This window comes from Maylandia zebra, linkage group LG4, assembly GCF_041146795.1.
Source record: "Maylandia zebra isolate NMK-2024a linkage group LG4, Mzebra_GT3a, whole genome shotgun sequence".
Lineage (NCBI taxonomy): Eukaryota > Metazoa > Chordata > Actinopteri > Cichliformes > Cichlidae > Maylandia > Maylandia zebra.
This window is the reverse complement of record NC_135170.1, coordinates 3,931,283-3,951,725: the sequence shown is the minus strand read 5'-3', so window position 1 is coordinate 3,951,725 and position 20,443 is coordinate 3,931,283. Positions and strand designations below refer to the sequence as shown.

General features: G+C 41.0%; 1 protein-coding gene across 3 annotated transcripts; it reads right to left on the bottom strand.

Moving 5' to 3' along the window:
* Window positions 1–1,694: 1,694 nt before the first annotated feature.
* Window positions 1,695–20,319, bottom strand: LOC101470419 (histone acetyltransferase KAT7). 3 transcript variants are annotated; one of them, XM_004576108.2, is made up of 15 exons: window positions 19,895–20,319; window positions 18,194–18,338; window positions 16,933–17,133; window positions 14,076–14,360; window positions 13,886–13,968; window positions 13,642–13,728; window positions 11,622–11,720; window positions 11,445–11,534; window positions 10,449–10,640; window positions 8,891–8,980; window positions 8,151–8,291; window positions 7,766–7,859; window positions 7,475–7,621; window positions 5,826–5,932; window positions 1,695–5,695 (listed from the first exon to the last, which is right to left on the bottom strand). In XM_004576108.2, exons 1-15 carry the CDS (start codon window positions 19,907–19,909, stop codon window positions 5,597–5,599), a joined length of 1,875 nt encoding a protein of 624 aa, XP_004576165.1. In that variant the 5' UTR covers window positions 19,910–20,319; the 3' UTR covers window positions 1,695–5,596. The 3 variants fall into 3 exon arrangements, with proteins under 3 accessions (XP_004576165.1, XP_004576164.1, XP_012771775.1); XM_004576107.2 differs by having other exon boundaries at window positions 11,424–11,534; window positions 19,895–20,316; XM_012916321.2 differs by having other exon boundaries at window positions 11,424–11,534; window positions 14,076–14,357; window positions 19,895–20,311.
* Window positions 20,320–20,443: the final 124 nt, after the last annotated feature.

Below are 20,443 nucleotides of genomic sequence, written 5' to 3'. Positions count from 1 at the left end.
TGCTAGAAAGAGCCTGCAGGCCCTGATTTATCTTAATCCCCTCAATCTCTCTTTGGCAGCTCAAAATCAGCATAAATGCAGAAAGGATCTTAAAATAATCTTTTTGAAAACCTTTACATCCTGTGCAAATAAAATAAATGGATCTTATAAATATTTTTTTTAATAGCGTGTGAAAAACGTACATTTGAGATTCATGTTCAACGAGGGGCTCAAACACTGCACCGTACAGAAATGTTGTCTTTCATTTTCCAGCTGCAGTATTATTGTGCAGTCAGTCTCCATAACTGTCCTGGCCTATGAAGAGATTCATGCAGCCCAAACAACACTCCATCACTTAAACCCCGTATGTCATCATGCTTCTTTGAGCTCTGAAGGAAAAGCTTGGATGGATTCCCTTGAACAATTAACAGCCCTCGTGTGGTATTCCTTTGTAAAGCCTCCAAACCACACATCTCTCATTTAAGTGTTGTAACAACAATTAACAATAAATTGACATTTTAATTTCAGATGCTCTCCAATGAAACCACCTGTTGGGTAGAACTGGTTTCAGCAGCACTATTCAAACGGAATAAACTCAAACCACAGACCTACATTCTCTTTGTAGCTCTTTAAGTTTTATGATCCGATGTTTGTTGGAATTTTGCAATTTTTTTTAAATTAATTGTATTTTGTGCAGTTTTGTTATTTTTTTCTGCCAATTGTGTTCTTGTGGATGTGGGATATCTTGATTTTCAGTCTCCAGTGTGGACAAAACTCGATCATCTTCTTCAAAGCCGACATGACCGCAGTAGTGCCAGGATTTATTTAGTCAGATTAGACATGCAGTAGATACTTGCTATTGCTGAAATGCCCCTTTAAGCGATCAGTGGCATTGCATATTTAGTTATTTAAACAGGCACGACACTTAGAAATATTCTTTTGTCTATAAGTTCCTTATTAGCTGAGCAAACTGACCGAGCCTAAACAATCCTTAAACCTTTAAGGATGCTGTTCGGGACACAGTCAATACATGAGGCGAAATCTGTTTGTTTCACCATTTGTCTTTATTGAAGAGGAAGGCAAAGAGGAGAAGCAGGTACAAAAGCACAACTGAGCTACACAGCAATGTCACGCTACTTTTGTGTCACTTCTTTGTGTGAGTAGTTTAAATAGGTAGCACTACAACAACAGCTTTCTGGTGACCTATGAAAGGCAAAGGAATGCATCTTTGTTTCTCCAGGGAGTCGTGATAGCATATGGGTGCGTTAGTAACCAGCAAAATGCTCTAAAACTGTCCATCTATAGCTGCCATTGGCACCAGGGGGAGGAATGAAGAGGTGATTGGAAAATAGACACAAGCACAACAACGTCATGACAGGTTTCTTGAAAACAAGGACCCTACACACACGGGTAAATTTGATTTTTTTTCTAAAGTTCAAAACACTCCAGTTATTTACAGATTTAATGGGCTGTATTCAGCATTATAATTAGGTCAATTTTCTGCTCAGGTAAGAAGGAAAAGAGTACACCCTTAATGATGGGATTTCTTCTTGTAAGACTCTTAAATATCAGCATAATGGAGGCCTGAAAAAAGGAACCCATCCTCTATAATATTTTCTCTGATACCAAAGCCTTTTGCTTACCAGTCATCTCAGCCAAAAAAGACCTCGAGAGCACAAGTATCCCAATCATGTATGGAACACTGTAGCCAGGAGTGTTTGAGGATGCTTTTTATTCATTGGAGATTCATTTAAAGGCAAAAAAAAAGAGAGGAGAAAATGGTAAGTAAGCGCACTTTGCTGTTAATGCACATGAGTTAAAAAAAACAACAACAACCTACCAACAAGTAAATTCAGGCTGCAGCACATTTGTGAGTGATTTATTGAGAGCTCATGCTAAAAGGATAAATGGAGTGTCTGTTAGCACTGTTGCCCTGTGCTGTACGACCCAATGACAGTGCATTTAACCACATTAACCACCGGATAACACAAATATGTATTAATATGTCAAATGCAGATAACCCGTACACAGAAACGATCAGTATATAAAACAGGACAAAAAGACATTGATTTTTTTAAACTAATGAACTTTAAAGGCAACAGTTGTTTCAACACAAGAAGAAATGTAACTTTAAGCCGCAGTCGGGAAAAGAAAATGGCTCAAGTGTGACACAAAAGCTACAGGAAAAAATATAAAAATAAAAAAGATAATGGTTGATTCAATGTGACATTGTTGGCAACACACCTCTAATTTCACAGCCAGCTGCTGTCTAAACTTATGCACAATGTTTCTGACTCTTACCAAGTGTTAGACGGCACGATTGAAACCACCCCCGTGTCTGTTTGGTAAAAAACAAACAAAAAACTACTAGTAGTATTTTTACAACTGCTAGCTTGTTTCGCTTTTAGTGCCTGCAGCCACTCAGTGTTTAAATATGTATTTCCTTCAGTTACCTAAACTGAGGATTGTTAGGATGTATGTGAATCCTCTGTTGGACCAAGCAGATGTTTAGTCTGAACAAAAAGGGAATTTCCTGTTTTAAAGTCGGTTATTTGCTCGAGCCAGAATGGCTATTTCCCACTTTCCAGTCTAAGATAAGCGAACAGCTTCATAATTACCGAACAGACGCGAGAGAGATATCGATCACAGATCAATGTTCACAGATCCACATTTGATAATAACAGCCAGCTACTCCTTTACCAAAACATTAAATGCTGATTAAAATTCTTCAACATGTTGATCCAGATCAATAAATGTAGAGATTGTCAATAGAATTAAAATAATATTTTAATCAATCATATAGAACAAATTAAAAAAATTTAAAGTGCTGCCAACCATGCTTATTGAGCTTACACAACAAGGCTGCCCTTTTCTAACAGCTCACAGCATCAACTATGGTGGTAATAGGCAGTGACAATGTGCACAGTGACATGTTTTGACTCAATCACGTCACTTTTGATAACATGGAATAAATCTCTGAAATGTAAATGACTCATCGCCTTTGTTGGTGGGGAAATGCTCTGGATTGTTCTTCCTGTACTTCCCAGTTTGTAGACACATTCAAAAGCACGTACAATTTTTTTTTAGATTTTTTAAAATATTTGATTCACCAGGAAATCAGTTCCCTAGAAAGGAGAGATTCCTCTACGCTTGTTTACGCTCTATGTAGTTAATGTGGTTTTTTTAAGAATATAAATAGGCTATTTTAAAAAAAAAATCTATAAAAAACCCCAAAACACTTGCTGGGCAGTAACATCTACATTATTTTCACGTTAATACACACACAAAAACTAAAAAACAACAACAAAAAACCCCAAACACAACAAAACAAGAAGCTTAATGCGCCATTTTAGCTTTTTATACAGTGGTAAAACCTCAGAGGTAGAAAAAGTATGAAAATCATTGAGAACTTTAACAAAACCAAACAAAGCACACAAGAGCTCCCAAACTCTATAAACTGATAAAAAATGAAACTGCAGACACAACTGAGAGAAAAGTCTTAAAACATGAGTTACAAAAACAAACGGAAAACACACAAAAACACACATCGTGGGTAGGTTCCTCCTTGGTGACGGTACAAACGTGGCCCAGTGGCAGCTATAGCTTTTTGCTAACCAAGAGATGGATGAGACGGGGTTAAATGCTGGACACAATGTGAGGCTTTGTTGCATGAGAAGCTCTGTTACTGATCGGCTCTGGGTTCAAACAGCCACAAGGCCGTAAGGTAAAACACCTGACCTAAAACCATATTAGCTTTTCAATACTGCATCTAGTTGATAAAATGGATTAAGTTAAGTTAGATCAAATCACTTTTCACTACTTTTCACCTGTGTATGTGTCAAATATGTGAACACTAATTTACATAGTGTTGTTTGCTCACTGTGGTTTGATACTTTTGGACATTTTCTTTCTTTAGATTTCATCACTCGTCCCAGAGGAATGATCAACCTTATTTCTTCTCCAGTTTGTTTGAAAACTCTCCATTTAATCATGTGGATGGCAGTATTACATGCAAGCCCAGACATGGTCCTGTTTAATCACAACCAGCTGGTCTGTGTCTGCAAAAACACGTTTACACGAGTCAAAGTGTTGCCGACCTGCATTTTGTCTCAATGACAGACTGAAATGCACTGCAGATTTGATACCACATGCCACTGATTGGATTAGCAAGCGGGCCTGGTGCGCCGTGCTAATTAAGTGTCTGGGAGAAGGTGCGCTAACGATGCACGATTACCTTCACTTTGCAGAGAACAAATGAGGTCAAGAAGCTATCAGCGGCCATGCTACGTATACACACGTCAAAAGAACCTAAAGATGAATAGTGGCTGTGGTCAGTGTATAATAAAACCTGTCTGTTCTATTGTGTAAAATGTATAACTGCATTTGTGAAAATGTTAAAGAATTACATAAAACTCAAAGCCCATTTCATCAGAACAATCCAACATTCAATATTGTATTGAATAACATTCTCATGTTATCCTCCACTTTAAAAAATAATTTATAGCAAAAGCTAATCAAAAGCTAATTAGCTAAACTCAACATCAATAGTTTATAGCTAGCTAGTTAGCTTATAAAATACTGTTTAATCAAGAAATATTCATCAGTTTTATTGAATATCTGTGTTATTTTTGCCATTTTTCCCAAAATGCCCATTTTCAGGAAAGTCTTAACCAGCTAACTTTAGTAGTGGTTTTTGCTAGCTTATAAAATACTATACAGGGGAGTGTAGCTATTTTGGCTGCCATGAGATAAGGGTCGTTCTACATCCTGAACAGGGAAATAAATATTTAAAATTGTGACTGAATATCGTTCCTATTTTTCACCATATTATTTTTTAAATGCCCACTTTTGGCCCAAACAAACCAGCTAACTTTAAGCAGCTGTTGTTGCTAGCTTTAGCATAGCGCATGTAATACGCAAAAAATGAAAAGACAGCGACAACCCCGGTGTTGCTTTGTCGTAAAAATGTCTACCCCTATCAAAAGAGTAATAAAACAAGATTTGAATCATTAATTAATTATTTAATTTGTCAGCATCCCGCCACAAATAAAGCAAATTTATATTTCCTTTTTATAAATGTGTTAAGTACTGTATTGGATGTTGTATGTTAGGACCTGTTCTGTAATCTGTCTTTATTTCACTGCTTATTGCTCGAGATACATCTAAATGTAGTTTTCCCGCTCACAGAAATTAAACATTGCTTTTCATTAGCCCTCTTCCTTTACATATTTTATTTATGTAGCTTTCCTTTCAAAAGGACGTCGTTCCTGATCGCTTGCTATTAAACACCTGGCAACTCAGGGTTTTTACTAACACACAGTTAAGTGTCTGAGAAGTCATTCCCAGACTCATATGGATTTTCCTTATTTTTCTAATTCAAATTTTAGGGAAATCTCCAAACAATTCTTTTAACAGGAATCCTACCTGTGGACTAACGTTGTGGTTACTTGAACCCAGAGTAGCAACTGTCCATGTCTGTGACTGCGCTGTAGCTGCTGAAAGCGTTTCGTACAATAGTGAGTGAGGGTTTAGACTCAGCGTCTGTGAGCATGCCCGTGTACAGAGGAGGATCTGTGCGTGACTGTGTGTTTTTGGAGTGTGTGTATTGGTAGCTCCTCTACGTCCCTTTGGGTGGGGTCCATTTTAAGGCTGTGGGGTCAATGGTCTTGCTGTTACCACGTTTGGTCTCCTTGGCCTTCCAGTCATCAATAAGGTCCTTTAAAGGAAGAAGGAAACACCCCGCAAAGGAACCCTGGTTATTAGAATCATAAACAACAACCAGCTGCTAATTGGGAGAGAGTGGCTAATCTACTAAACAGAGACAACGGCATGGCTGTGTTTCATACCTGTCTCTTTAAAACCAGGTGCTTCCCCTTCCAATATTTAAGCATCTGGAGGGACTGCAGTGTGCTGACTATATCCACCGGGTTCACTGCAGTTTCCTGGCTGATCTCTGTGAACATAAAAGTGAGAGAAACTGAGGATGAATCATCAGCAGCTTTCAAATCATTTCCCTGCATTCATTACACCCATAAAAAACATCTTTAAAAAATTCATATTTAAAAGTTTTTTTTCATTAAAATATTCCCTTCAGGTCTTCAGAAAGCTCAGATGTAACTTTACTATCTGTGGCACAGGGACACACAGAGCAGCAGAGTGGGGTGACTGAGAAGAGTCACTGTCATCACTCTGTGCGAGCTGGAGACATTTTCCTAGATTCAAAATAACAAGAAGACATTCTGAGTTCAAAAGAAAAAATACAAATAAAAGAGGACAAAAAGATGCTCAGAAGTGAAGGAACAGAGTGTTATCACTGAACCATTCACTGTTTAGTCACATTCTTCTTTATTCTGCGTGTCAAACAGATTGCACTGAAGGACGCTCGCGGTGAAGTCGTCATTTATGAAAAGTAACTCCTATCAAATACTGGCGTGTCAGTGCTTCCAACCTCCAATTAGATACACCTATGGTAGCTAGCATTTTCAAGATCCTATGTCACGTCCTTCTCAACTTTTTGCATTGACAACAGTTTCATAAAAACTTGACCTCTGACCCCTGACCTTGAGGATGAGGTCACTGAGATTCAAAGCCGTCTGAGATTTTTAGGGATACACCTAAGATATCGAACATTGTTCTCGAGTTACTGCATTCACAAACTTGGGTGTCTGTGAATATAAAACCCCACCAGCCTGTTACAGCAGAGGGGTAACAACGAAACACAATATTGGATATTGAAGTGAAATTATTGAAAACTTTAGAATACACAACGTGATGATTATAGTGCTGTTAAATGATGATGTCAATCCCATCAAATGCAAAGGATGCATAAGCACCATGAAACAATACAAGTGTAAGCAAGTAAACAGAGGTGTGAATAACTTCAAATATTCCAAAATCCTCCATATAAAGAAGGAAATACAAGCAGCATGTGAGCTGGACTGCAACATGAAGACAAGGAAAATGAATGTGTCGTGTGTTTGAGGCCGGTGTCACTCAAAGCACTGCTGTGCCTTAATGCCTTACACAGATGTGAGCGTGTGGCTGCACTGTTTGTTTTTAATCACAGAAGCAGAAACGAGCAGCGCAAACAAACGCGATGCACCATGGGAGCAGGGCGTTCCTCGCTTCCTCCGAGTCACCGCTTCTTTGGCAGAAAACCACAGGGGAAGCCTCGCGTGCGCCCGCCTTCATTTATCACCAGTACATTGACTCGATATGGCTGCAGTGCTCTCTGACCCATTCACAAAAGTGGCCACGCTTGAATGTGTGCACACACACACACACACACACACACACACACACACACACACACACACACACACACACACACACACACACACACACACACACACACACACACACACACAGTCTCAGGAGCTGTTCTTGTGTCTTACACTGTATTTTATAAGCTTTTTGACCAGCAGCCATAGTCAAACAGAATCAACTAGAAGTCAGATATTTGTCTTTCTCCATCCAGCATTTTGAACTTTCTGACCTTTGATGGAAATCTCCTTGCCCTGAAAGTTGTTCAGGTAGCGCAGCAGCACCTCCTTCCAGTAACTTCGGTAGCTGATTAGTCCCAGGTCCGACAGGGGCCGCTCAGGTGAGCCCACCTTCTCTTCTACTTTGGACAACAGGTAACCTGGCAGGACAAACCGAGAGAGCAGTGCTTTGGATGGCTACACTTAGGAGCGACCTGAAGCTCCTACACCTGCTGTTACTGTGTAGCGCTGTGCAGAATCTCTGGCCAGTGTGTGAGCTCGTTTACATTTAAGTGGGTACTCACTGAAGTCTATGAGCATCTTGCCGTAACCCTGCCTCATGTACTGCGGCATGGTGAGGATGCAGGATACGTTGTAGTTCAGGAAGGAGTTTTTCTCCTATGGGAGGAGAATGAACGCATGAAGGTAACAGGCTGAATCAAAGCTCATAGCAGGACTATGGAGGCTGCAGCAGTATGAAAATGCATTATCTCTGATCTGATTGCTTTGGCCCAACATCACAGAGCAGCTGACATTACAACCTGTGTGAAACTTCATCAGAAACACGGTTTTAAATTCAGCTCGCACTTCTTAAGACATTTGTGATTTGTTGTAGTCATTCTCTGCAAACTCTGTTAACACTCCCTATTTTCAAGAAGAGTTCAGTCATGTAAAATACTCTGGAGTTACCTTGGAGAAGTATCCGACAAGGTGGCACCCTGTGTTGTCAGCTTCAGTCATAACATAGAAAAGGAACGGTTCCACATCATAATACAGAGTCTTGTGGTCCAGGAAGAGTTTCGCCAGCAGACACAGATTCTGACAGTAAATCTGCAGAAAGCACAACGTGAAGAAGTCGCACAGCAAAACCAATCGTGTGTGATGTTTTAGCCAGTCAAACAATCCTGCACTGACTTTCGTGACTTCACGTTACCCATCAGGTATAAATACATTAAGAGTCTTCCACACCTCAGCCACACAGCCTGCCTTCCTCCACAGGGAGGAAATACTTGTTAAGGCCTTTCTGTCACACCGGATGTGTAAATGTGCAAATGTTTGGTGTGTTAAAAAAATCTATCGCAGCCGTTCACCTCGACTGCGCTTTTTTGCAGGTAATTATTTGGATGGATTCATTGGATGAACCCAGAATCTCAGTTTCTTCCTTTGAATCATCAGGATTCGCTCATTAGACATTTTCTGTGTTACGAATTCTAAATTCTCACAGTGCACTCGGTGTGTAACGGCCTTTAGATTTGAAATATTAAGATCTTGTTAACAAATTTAGCCTAAAGTTCAAGTACATTAAATCGAAATGTAACTGCCATTATCACTGCCTGCAGACTTGCTGTGAGGTTTAGATAGAATATTTGGCAGAGCAAGTTTAGAGGTCAGTATTTGGTGGGAAAATCCTCCCACTGAGACTCTCTCACCTTATTCTTCTTTCCATCCACCTCAAAGACAGAGATGTTCCCCTTCCTGTAAATCTCGTCACCTGGAGGGTGTTTCCACACACACTTGGCCTTAACAAAAAAGACAAACGTGAAGAAATCGAGACAAAAAGTAACTTTTGTTCAGATCTTCAACTGGTGCAAAATTCTAAAAATACACTAAAAATAATAAATAAAAAATAATTTAAAAAAGTATTTTTTCAGTGTTTGCCAATTGTTTTTTTAATTTTATCTTTTGTGTTTATTTCAGTTGTAGCTGCTCTGTCCCCCCCCATATTCAGGCTTTAATATTTAATCACTAACACTGCCCTGCTGTGGCTGTGCAGTTCATCTGTCTGACAGTCAGGCTCCAAACACCTGACTTCAGCCAAGCACCCAGTTTGGAAAAATGTTCTCGTCAGCCTTGTCACTTAAATACAGAAAAAGTCTGAACGTCTCAGAAAGGCCAAAGTTACACACTTTATCTAAACGGTGTAGGAATAATATTATAGAGCACCTGAGGCACTGAGACAGTCTAAGACAATAGCCCAGGCTCACTTTGATACCTCTGTGTCACTGACTGGCACCTTATACTTTCTAATCAATCAGATACTTTGACTGAGATAAACTGAAGCTCAACACTTTGAGGAATCATTTGCATATTTCCCCCGTTTACTGATTACAGAATTAAAGCATAAAAACAACTTTAAGTATGACAGGAGAAGCCAAACTGCAGTGCACAAAAACAGCGGGACCTACAGCACCGTGCCAAATCTCAGACCACCTCATGTCTTTGTAATTTGCAGGAAAATTGGAAATGGGTGCAGGAATTTAAAGCAGTATCTGCCAACATACATGTGTACAGTATGCAAGACAAAATCAGAGTTTGTGCAGTTTTTACAAACTTGGCATTTTATTACTCGACTTTTCTTCACGTAGTCTTCAGCAATAGTTCTCCAGGCTTCTTAAAGGACATGCAAAAGTCCTCTTTAGATGTCGGCTGCCTTTTGTTCTGTTCTCTTGCTTCAGTAACACTGAAGTCCAGCCTCTGGACAGGACCAGCCCACGAGTGATCAGGTATGTTTTTACTGCTTTGGCAGTGTGTTTAAGAACATCTAAAGCTGTTGGCTGAGAAATGAAGACCTGGACTGAAAAGCAATGAAAAAGCAAAGACTGAACAATATTCTGAAAGCCCGGAGAATTACTGCTTAAAACCAGTTTTTAAAAAATGAGCCAATGTTTGTGATAACAAAGTCAGTGTATGAGCCAACAGCTCAGCCTGCTTCAAACACTAGCAGTGTTGAATGCGTAGTCCTAACATGGTCCATCTCAGTCATGCTGTTCTGCCTTTCAGCACAGAAGCCCCACCCACCTGCTGTTGAAACCTTGTGTTTGTGAGTGATAGCCAATCAGTGGAGAGTTGGGGGAGAAGTTATCAAGCTACTGTAGGCGACTCCAACAATGCTAATCTGGTAAGAGTCTGCTGCGATCTATCTTATCTTAATGTAATGATGATAATAATAATAACAATGATGATAATGATGATAGTGGTGAGCCTCACCATGTGCCTGCGTAGAATGGTCTGACTCTTCATGTACTTGAGGCAGAACTCGCACATGTAAAGCCTCCCCAGGCGGGCGTACTCCTCTGGGTATGGAGAGTGGTACCAGGTGTCCAGCTCGTAACGTCCAAACACAATGGTCTTTATCATGTTGCTGCCCTCCGACACCTGGCCAGCCAGACGGAGCTTCTCCTGCACAACCAGGACAGGAAGGGACAGGAAGACAAGGTACAGAGAGGACAAGAAGACAGGGCAGGCGTGCAGAGAAAGAGAGAAAAACAAATCTCAATTATTTGTCGAAGAGGATCGGGCGAATCAAAGGTCACGCTCAGGGAAACCTCAGTGGAGGAAAAACAAAAGAAAACGATGCAGGAAGAAAATTTAAAGGAAGAACTAAAAAGAAAAGAATTCGAATAAAAAAGGTATGAAGCAAATTCTTTAGAAAATACTTGAGTGTAAATGTTGTTCATGAGGAAGTGAATCAACAAACAAGCTACTGTTAATATAATATAAAAAACATAGTCAGCAAGAAAAATGATCAGATAACTGTTAAAGTTGCAAGCAAAGAGTAAAAACACGCATATGTGATGTCAATTCTAACTTAGATGCTTTCAAGATGACTTTGTTTTGAAATTGAAAAGCTAGTCATTCATTTACCTCTGTAAAGAAATGTATCGCCAGAGCAACGCAGTTAAAAGACCAAAATACTTCCAAAATCCTATGTGATAGTTCAAGTATGTCTGTTTGAGAATAACGATGCTTGAATGGGCCACAAAGTGACAGAACAGAAGGGGAAAAACCCAACACGGAATGACAGGAAGTGATTTCCCAAACTACCAAAAATATCTCAGACGCCTCCTGCAGCTGCAGGGGAGGGTCTGCAGACTGCAACAGAGAAGAAGAGCGATAAGGCCAAAAATAAAGGGAAGAAGACAAAGTGCAAGGGGGGAGATGAAGATGAGTTTTCTCTCTTACAAGGTCGTCCGAGGCACGTGCCTGCGCTTTCCTGAACAGCTCGAGGTCATAGTCACTGGTGATGTTCTCCAGCAGAGGCTCGCGGCTCGTTCCGTGGCTCTGACGGTGCTCCTGGTGGTGAGCGGGGACCAGAGAAGACGGTACAATCAAATGATATGTGATATATTACACACACTGACTCTTATCTAATCCACTTACCATGTACTTTTCCTTCTGCTCCTTATTGAGGCCAGTGTTCCTCTTCCTCCTCAGCTCTGTCACCTTCTCTTTGTAGCGCAGCTGACGCTCTGTAGGGGCCTGAGAGGACACAAAACACACTTATATATACACTCACACAAAGGTGATGCTCATAATAAACATGCCCCAACTTTTAAATAATAAACTCACAGAATGTCTATGAGTCAAAAGCTCAGAAGTCATCGATATAAAAAAGAATATTGTCCTCATAAATAAACACTGATTTGTGTGTAATTATGTCTTCTGACAAACTGATGCTTTCTCATGAACTTAAAATGAATCCCTTAAAAATACGCAGGAGCAGTGGTCGTGTTCATGGTCGACCACCATGTTGGCCCGCCCTTTTGAATGCAGCCAAAAACATAATCACACTTTCCCTCCGATAAACAGTTTGCTTATGGTATGAGAGTTTATTCACTGACATAATAACGAGATAATAAAATGTTATTTCCACAGACTAAAATGAGCTAACAGCAGCTAACAGAGGCAAAAACAACAGACAAAAATGTTTAGGATATCAACACCACCAGCTCATCGACTTGCTTTCATAAGGTTTACAGCCATGGACACCCGGCACACTGACTCGTGAAGCAAACAGCATTTAACATGTGGAGTAAAATGAACGGTGGGCAGGTCTTTGTCCTGCAGAGACCACCGTAGCTAGAACTATATACTAAAACTGGGAGGCGTAAGAAAACAGAATTCAGTTGACTGCAATCTGCAACCTCCTGACATCTGCTGGTGAGATTTTACACACTGTAACTTTAAAGGGCGAGAAGCTTAACTGCTTCTTTCAGATAATGAACTAAGTGGCTGCACCAAGGTGCAGCGTGAGACAAATAAGTGCTATTTGGAAATGTTAATCACGCACAGTTCCACTAGTAGACTCCATGAATATAATAAAAGGATTTAAATAACATAATAAGACCCTAAAATGGACACTTTATCGCTTTCTGAACACAAAACTTTCTAAAAATCTCATTTTTTTCTCATCTGCACTGACGTCCCACAGGATGTATAACCGACCTGGCATTATGCTGGCTGCATGTAACCCCGTTTGGCTGATCAGCCTTCAGCCAGGAGAAATAACGACATATTGTTAACCATGTGATCTAATATGCAAACAGTAGTTTAGCCCTTTAAAAACCCATTCATTGGGTCATATCTCAAGTTCAGTCTAAAGTACCAGATAAATGATTATAATTCATTCATTACATTAAATAAGTGTAATTAATCTGATGTGTAGTAACTAACTTCAAAAACAGCTCCTCAATATAAATGATCATTCAACACTTCACATATCATCCAAGCACAATCAATAATTATATTATAATTATCTAAAATTATAATTTTACAAATGTGTTCCAGAAACCAAACAGTTTTCACAGAGCAGAGACAAATACAAATAACCGGGAAGGTAAAACAAACGTATGTGCTTAAAGTATAAATCCTTAACCAAGTGTCTTTATTAATGCAGCGGTCATAAACATAACCAGGGAAATGTCATTTGGCCTTCCGTGCGTCCACAGAGAGGAGGTAACCAAGTGTAAGCGTAATCATTCGTTAGTGCATGTGACCTGGGTTTACTCAGGATCAGAGGGAAGCCAGTGCAGAGAATAAACAAGCGTAACAGATCAGTCACATTGCTGCTACTCTTACAGATACAGTCAGGCAGCGAGGGGTCCTACCAGTTACCAGCAGCAGCTCTTCATCACTTTGCCTCTGACCCTGCTATTCTGACAAATCGCAGCATGATGGGAGGTGTTGCTGCTTTAAGAGTGATGTTGTGCTGTCTTGTGGGTGGGTGAGGGGGGATTCCCTCCCATACACACAGACAGCATTGTGTAACAATCCACTGCATCTAAATTCTTAGGCTGAGTTCAGCTGACAAAGGGAATTACTTAACAGAAGCATGTGCACGAACTGGTGGACTTGTTTATGTTTTATTTGTTTACTTGCGTGCGTGCCGTCCACGCGTTACCTGGTTTCTCGTGGAGTGTCTGTTCTCGTCCTGACGGTGCGACAGCGTCCTTTCCTCGGCCTGTTTGTCGCGTGTCGATGCCTTGCCCTGACAAAACATCAACACCGTCTGCCACCAAAATCTCACAACTGACCCCGCAGCAGGAACATCACAGCACGTAGCATCATAGTTTCACACTCACTTCTTATCCTGAATTCCCCGTTGATGTATCGTCATGTTTATTTGTGTTTGTGTGTGCGTGTACCTTGCATTCATCGGCAGAAAGGTTGTGGTAGAGAGGGCATCCTGATATGGAGAAATGTCTCTCGTGCCTCCCTGTGAGATGACCTGAGAGAGACCGAAGGAAGAAGTGGAAGGGGTGGAATGGGAAGAGGATGAGGAGATGCTCTGAAGAGGAAGCGATGCTGTGAAGTATGTGTCAGTCTGTCACTCACCCAGCGAGTTGCAGCCAGGTGTGGGACACTTCATGTTGAAGTTGTAGCTCTCGTGGAAACGCCGTCGTTTGGGCCGGTGGGAAAGGTCGTGGGCGGCGGCCTCTTTGAGCGACAGCTCTTTGGCTAACCTCTCGTCTTCCTCTTGTGAAACTACAATGTCGTTGCTAGAAGACACGAGGTCATTGCTCGGGCTGGAAACTTCAATGTCCGACTCTGATGACGGGGCGTTGCCTGTTGGTGTGCGAGGAGGGGTCTCGTCACGATCCGCCCCTTGTTTGATGTCTACTGAATCAAATGTGACAACGAAGACATGTCAAATGTCAAACAGACATTCTTACAAAAGTCCCATCATTTTTGCGTGCCACCAACTTTCAACTGTCTTATATCTCATGGGAGGCCTCTGTTAACTTTTGTCACCACATACACAGCTAGCTAACACCCTGCGACGACGAAGAAAAATCTAATATCAAGGAACATATTAGTGCACCAGTGTCTGAGCTCACAGACCCCAGCGGCTCAATTGAAGCAGGCACATCAACACTTTTCTTTTTCTGTTTTTCACTCATGTAGGGCGAGTCAACATGTCAGTCCAACTCTGTGTCTACAGAGCGGACGCAGTAGAAGTAGCATGAAAGCACCAGCAGCAGCTCAAGTGATTTCTGTCCAGTGAGACGGCGAGACGGTGCTTAGGCAAAGGGTTAAATGATATGCTAGCTACATGTTGGAAACACTCAGAACTTAACACACAGTCACTACAGTAAATGGTAAATGGCCTGTATTTGTATAGCACTTTTACTAGTCCCAAAGCGCTTTACATATCCAGTCATCCACCCATTCACACACACATCCACACACTGGTGATGGCAGCTACATTGTAGCCACAGCCGCCCTGGGGCGCACTGACAGAGGCGAGGCTGCCGGACACTGGCGCCACCGGGCCCTCTGACCACCACCAGTAGGCAACGGGTGAAGTGTCTTGCCCAAGGACACAACGACCGAGACTGTCCAAGCTCGAACCGGCAACCTTCCGATTACAAGGCGAACTCCCAACTCTTGAGCCACGATTCTGTTTTCATGGATGCCTGGATGTTAAACTTAATTGTTACACCTGGTAAAGCAGCAACGCTGATCATTTTATTAAAGATGAAAGAATTTAGACAGTTTTTTACTCTCAGTGATGACGCAGAGTTTGTTTGTGGGACCTGAACAGACGGAGTTTAGGACCCAGACAACCGGTCACAGCAGATGGCCCCGCCCCTCCCTGAGCCTGGTTCTGTCGGAGGTTTCTTCCTGTTAAAAGGGAGTTTTTCCTTCCCACTGTCACCAAAGTGCTTGCTCATAGGGGGTCATATGATTGTTGAGCTTTTCTCTGTATGTATGAAGCGCCTTGAGGCGACTTTTGTTGTGATTTGGCGCTATATAAATAAAATTGAATTGAATTGAATAGATTACTCCACGAGGCTCCAGACTACGATAGCTGTAATTCTCCGACAATCCATCAAGCGGTGCGGCTTCGTACCTTACCAAAGTCGTACTAAAACATTTTTGACAGATGTTTGAGTGCCGTGTAGCACATGAAATCGGTTCATGGTCAGTAAGCACAATCAGAATTCATATATGAGGCGCACTGTCGATTTTTGGAGAAAATTAAAGGCTTTTAAGTGCACCGGAAAATACAATATACAGAAGAAACGAATGCATCACGATATATATAGTTAAAGCACAGGCTTCAAATTATACGGCGATATGGATTTTAGGCCATATCACCCAGCCCTAATTTCAGCATACTTTATTAATCCCTAAGGAAATTATGTGTTATAATTTACAATCATAGCATTATACAATCAAAATTTAAGCTCATATATCAAATAGCTTTTAATTTTTTATGCTTCACTGGTTTTTCTTCATCACAGTGAATCAGAATTTGTCATTTCAAACAGATACAAAAAATGTCCAGCCCTCCTGCAATGTCCCATATTTGAGCAAATATTAATAAAAACTTCAAGTTGCAAAAAACAATTTGTGATGATTTCTGTATAGTTCAGTTTTCTATGTAGCTCAGTTACACAATACTGTAAGATAAAGCATGTGGGATACGTTTTAACATAAAACTCCCTGATTTCATTCAACTTTCATGTTGGATTGAGCAAATACAACAAATTGTACCAGTAGAACAACGTGCTGGAGTTTCTAGATGGTGCTCTGATTATAACACAGAAAAAAAACGAGTTAAATATATCTATATTTTTTCATTTTTAAGACCTGGGTCACTAAATCATCCATTTTAAGAACATTTTCTGCTCCACCACCACTGATTTGCACGTTTGAATGTGCAGTATATAACAATTGATAAATGAAGCTAAAACGAACAGCCTAATAACCTTCTGCAAACCAAACCTTTCTACAGGTACAATAAAGTAACCCGAACCTGCAGATGATCATATCCTGCATCCGCTGAAGTTAGATAACAGTTCCTGGTGTCTATGAAGTAATTCATTCATCTCAGTGACAAAACACAAGCCCAGGATATCTACTGATAGCAGGAACACACCGTGATCACAGACAAGCCTCGTGACATCAGCTGAATGGCATCACGATGTCAGATGGACTCCGCTGCACATTCATGTTCTTCTTTCTTTTCTTTTGCCCTCTTGCTTTTCTAACACTCTCGTTCTCCACCTGTCCTGTTTCTTTCTCTCCCTGAACCCCTCCTTCCCGTTTTTTCCTCACTGCAAATTCATCCTCTAACTAAAGTGGAGCTTGGCAATGACCAAGCTCAACTTTTAATAAGAAAAAATGTTTAGAGCATGTTTAGAGCATTTGACAGTTCTGAATTCTAGTACTGTACCAATCTTACCGTGAGCCTCTGTGTCAGAGCCGGACGACCTGCTCTGCCGTAGTGGGTATTTTTTGGCTGTGGTGTTTGCCGCCCCCTGCTGGCTGCGTGTGACCCTGCGCCCAGAGGAGAAGACTGATGCTGCAACAGCTGTCGGCGCTGACTCTACGGCTGAGTCCAGAGCTTCATCAGAACCCACAGTTACAGGAGAGCTGCAGTTATCTACAGAAGAGAGGGGAAGTCAGTCAAACGTGTTTTATTTACTGCAGTAAAATAACTTAAGAGGCCTTTCAGGGGATTACTCAACCAACTCATTAATCAACAGAAGAGTAATCACCAGTTACTTTATAATGTACTTTTCAAGCATTAAAATGAAAGGTTCTGCCAAACCATGAAAAAATTATCAGCATATGAAATCTGCTGCTGTTGGAGCCCTGAGTGGACTCTGCTCCTCTTCCAAGAAGGAACTTGACTGAAATGCCCGATTTCGTTAACTGTGCAAGTAGTTTGTCAGTAACTGAATCCAAACGAAAAAGTTAAAAGAAAAGAAAAGATGCAAACGGCCTCAGTGGCTATGAAGAGACTGATCCCATCACAAAACAGAAGCAGTGAACCTTTGAATCCACTTTGTTTTTGCAGATAAATAGCCTCTTTGCTGTTTCTGTCTGTCTGTGTGTGTGTGTGTGTGTGTGTGTGTGTGTGTGTGTGTGTGTGTGTGTGTGTGTGTGTGTGTGTGTGTGTGTGTGTGTGGGTGTTTCCTTGACAAAAAGCAGAGGAAACAGTGTCAGTCTCTGTTTTAAATCTCCTCTGATAGCCAGAGCAAAACGAGGTCACCCAGGGGTGGGGGTGGGAGTGTGTGTGTGTGTGTGTGTGTGTGTGTGTGTGTGTGTGTGTGTGTGTGTGAGAGAGATGAGGGAGATCAGTCTGTCTAAAGCCATTCATCCTCTATGGCTGCCCATATACAATAGCTATGTCTAAACCAGTGTAGTGAGGAGGCTGGACTCTGAATGAATGCATCTTTAATTTATATTACTTATAGAGACAGAATTACACAGCATGTAGGCATGCTTGGATTCTTATGCTTCCAGAACACCCAAAAGCTACACAGTAACCTAAACAATGTGAAAAGGATAGATGTACACCTTTATGTCAACAAGTTATGTTTTTTCCATTTCATGCAATTTTTATTTTGGTCAGTTTTTTTGTGCAAACCTTTGGCTCAAAATTTGACTGACGTGATCTCTCTTCTAATTTGTATTTCTGTCCAAATGTGAATGTTTACCTTGTGAACTTCGGCTGAGTCGCAGAGACGCGCGAGTCAGGCGTGTGCTGCTGCGTCTGTGCACAATCTCAGCAGCTTCAGCATGCTCGACATCAGCGGAGAAGTCCGAGTCCTCCGTCCCGTCCGAGCTGCTGCCAGCGGTCCTCTGGGAAAGCAGCAGTTAGAAGTTAGAAGCAATCTGTTAGAAGCAACAACTATGGACGACCAACACAACCGCGTGTGACAAAGTTACTTTTTTTCCCTCTTTACCAGAGGATAATCCAACAAAGATCCCATTCTGGGGGGAGGAGCGTCACCCCCTTCAAATCTCCTCCGGCACTTCACCCCCTCTTCCCACCAAGGACTTGTAAATACTTCAGATAAGCCTAATACCAGTATCACCACGGGAGGTCCGGACAGCTAATCTATTGTACCAAGCACAACCTATAACAACTGGGTTTGTTTAGAAGTCCAGCACCTAACGATTCAGGATAATTTGTTCAAATCAGCACACCTCCAGGTTAGCTAATAAGCATAATGAATGTAATGTTGTTTTATTCTGACGATTCACACTAGACTAATTAAGCAGTGAGGGCTGTCAATCACTGCACAAACTGATCCCTGTCATCTCGGTCTAGCCTAAAAAACAAAACAAACACAAAAAGTATGAAAACAGGATCAAACAATGTGCACATTTCTCTGTTTAATTCATTACAAACATTATTATTGTCACAGTATTTATTTAGTTACTTTTCTAATCTGTCCTTACTTATGTTAAATGAAATGTAGAAACAGTGACTACTTTGTTACATTCACTTCCCATTCTTTTCTCATTGTTTTGCTAACTATTTATGAAAACAAATGAACAGTTACAGACTTTGATAAAAATGGAGAGGTAGATCCAGGCCAATGTGGTTATCCTGCTTTATGGACGTTAGCGTAACAGCAATAAAATAATAGTAATAACATGTTATTAGGCTAACTAATTGTCTTTTAATATTAATGTAAATTTATAACAATGTAAGTTACTTTTTAAAATCCACACAGCCAAAAAGAAACCCAAAGATCAAACACAACATCAGTACAGCACGGGCTATTACCGCAAACTATGTTTGACAACTTCATAACAAGATGCTGCGCGCACAATTTACATACGACCAATTAAATTAAAAAGGAGGCGGGCGTTAGAGAATGCGAACCAATGAACGCGACGCTTGTCAGGCGTCCGTCCAATCACAGCTGTTGTTTTGGTGCGGGCGCCCGTTCCTCCTCGCACCCCAAGAACTGCCTATTGCTTTTTCATCAGTAAGCTAAAGCTGCTGCTGTTACCTACGTTAAAGTGTGCTCGGGATTCCCACTGTACTAAGCAGCCGTTACAAATTTGAACAAAGTTACCAGCATGTTTAAAACTCTTATTTGGGTACTAGAAAGAAGCGACGGTTCAAAAACAACAACATATTCTTGCAACTCAGCAATATGAGCCTGAGCTAGCTTAGCCATATAGCAACCGCAGATCGACAGCTCACTTATGCGATTCTATAAGCACTGATATTCTATGAATGCTACAAGCCGTTCACTTTGTCTTGTAGGAACGTTTTTTAGCTTGCAGCCCCCTTAAGTTTGTTTCCCACACAGTTTGTTTGCTTTTACCTCTATGTCGGCTAACATTAGCTATGACGTTATGTTGTTGTTTATCTGCATTAACGGTTGAGTCTGCCTCACCTTTCTCCGGGGCATTTTTCAAAGATCTGCCGTAACGCCTCTGGCGGATTATTATCCCGTGCTGTGGCAATTTATGGCAGCCTTTTGAAACTGTAACAACGAAAAAATAACCACCAGCTGACATGAGCCAACCCAGCTGAAAAAAAGCGCATAAAATTCTCCGCACTTCCTAGTGAGGACAGCGCAAACTCGCTCTTTTTGGGCGGTACAGTGACAAAATGACTCCGGGGAGAAACATACACCGTCAAATCACGTTACTATGGTGCATTAAGATTTTTGCAGCCATATTTGAATGCGCTCAATTGGGTATTTGGGATTGCTTTTAACTGTACAGCATCGTAAAAAGTAATAGTCATAATAAAAGCAATAAATAAATAAATGTAAAACAATTAGCCGTTTAAAGTAATGGCTGCGCTAGTCACAACTAATAACGTTCTTATAGACGTGGACCACTAAACGCACCAAAACACGTTGCGTCTTTAAACCAAATTTGTATTGTTGCTATGAATCTTTTAACTGGAGGAAGTCTTCAAAACGGCAGACAACACA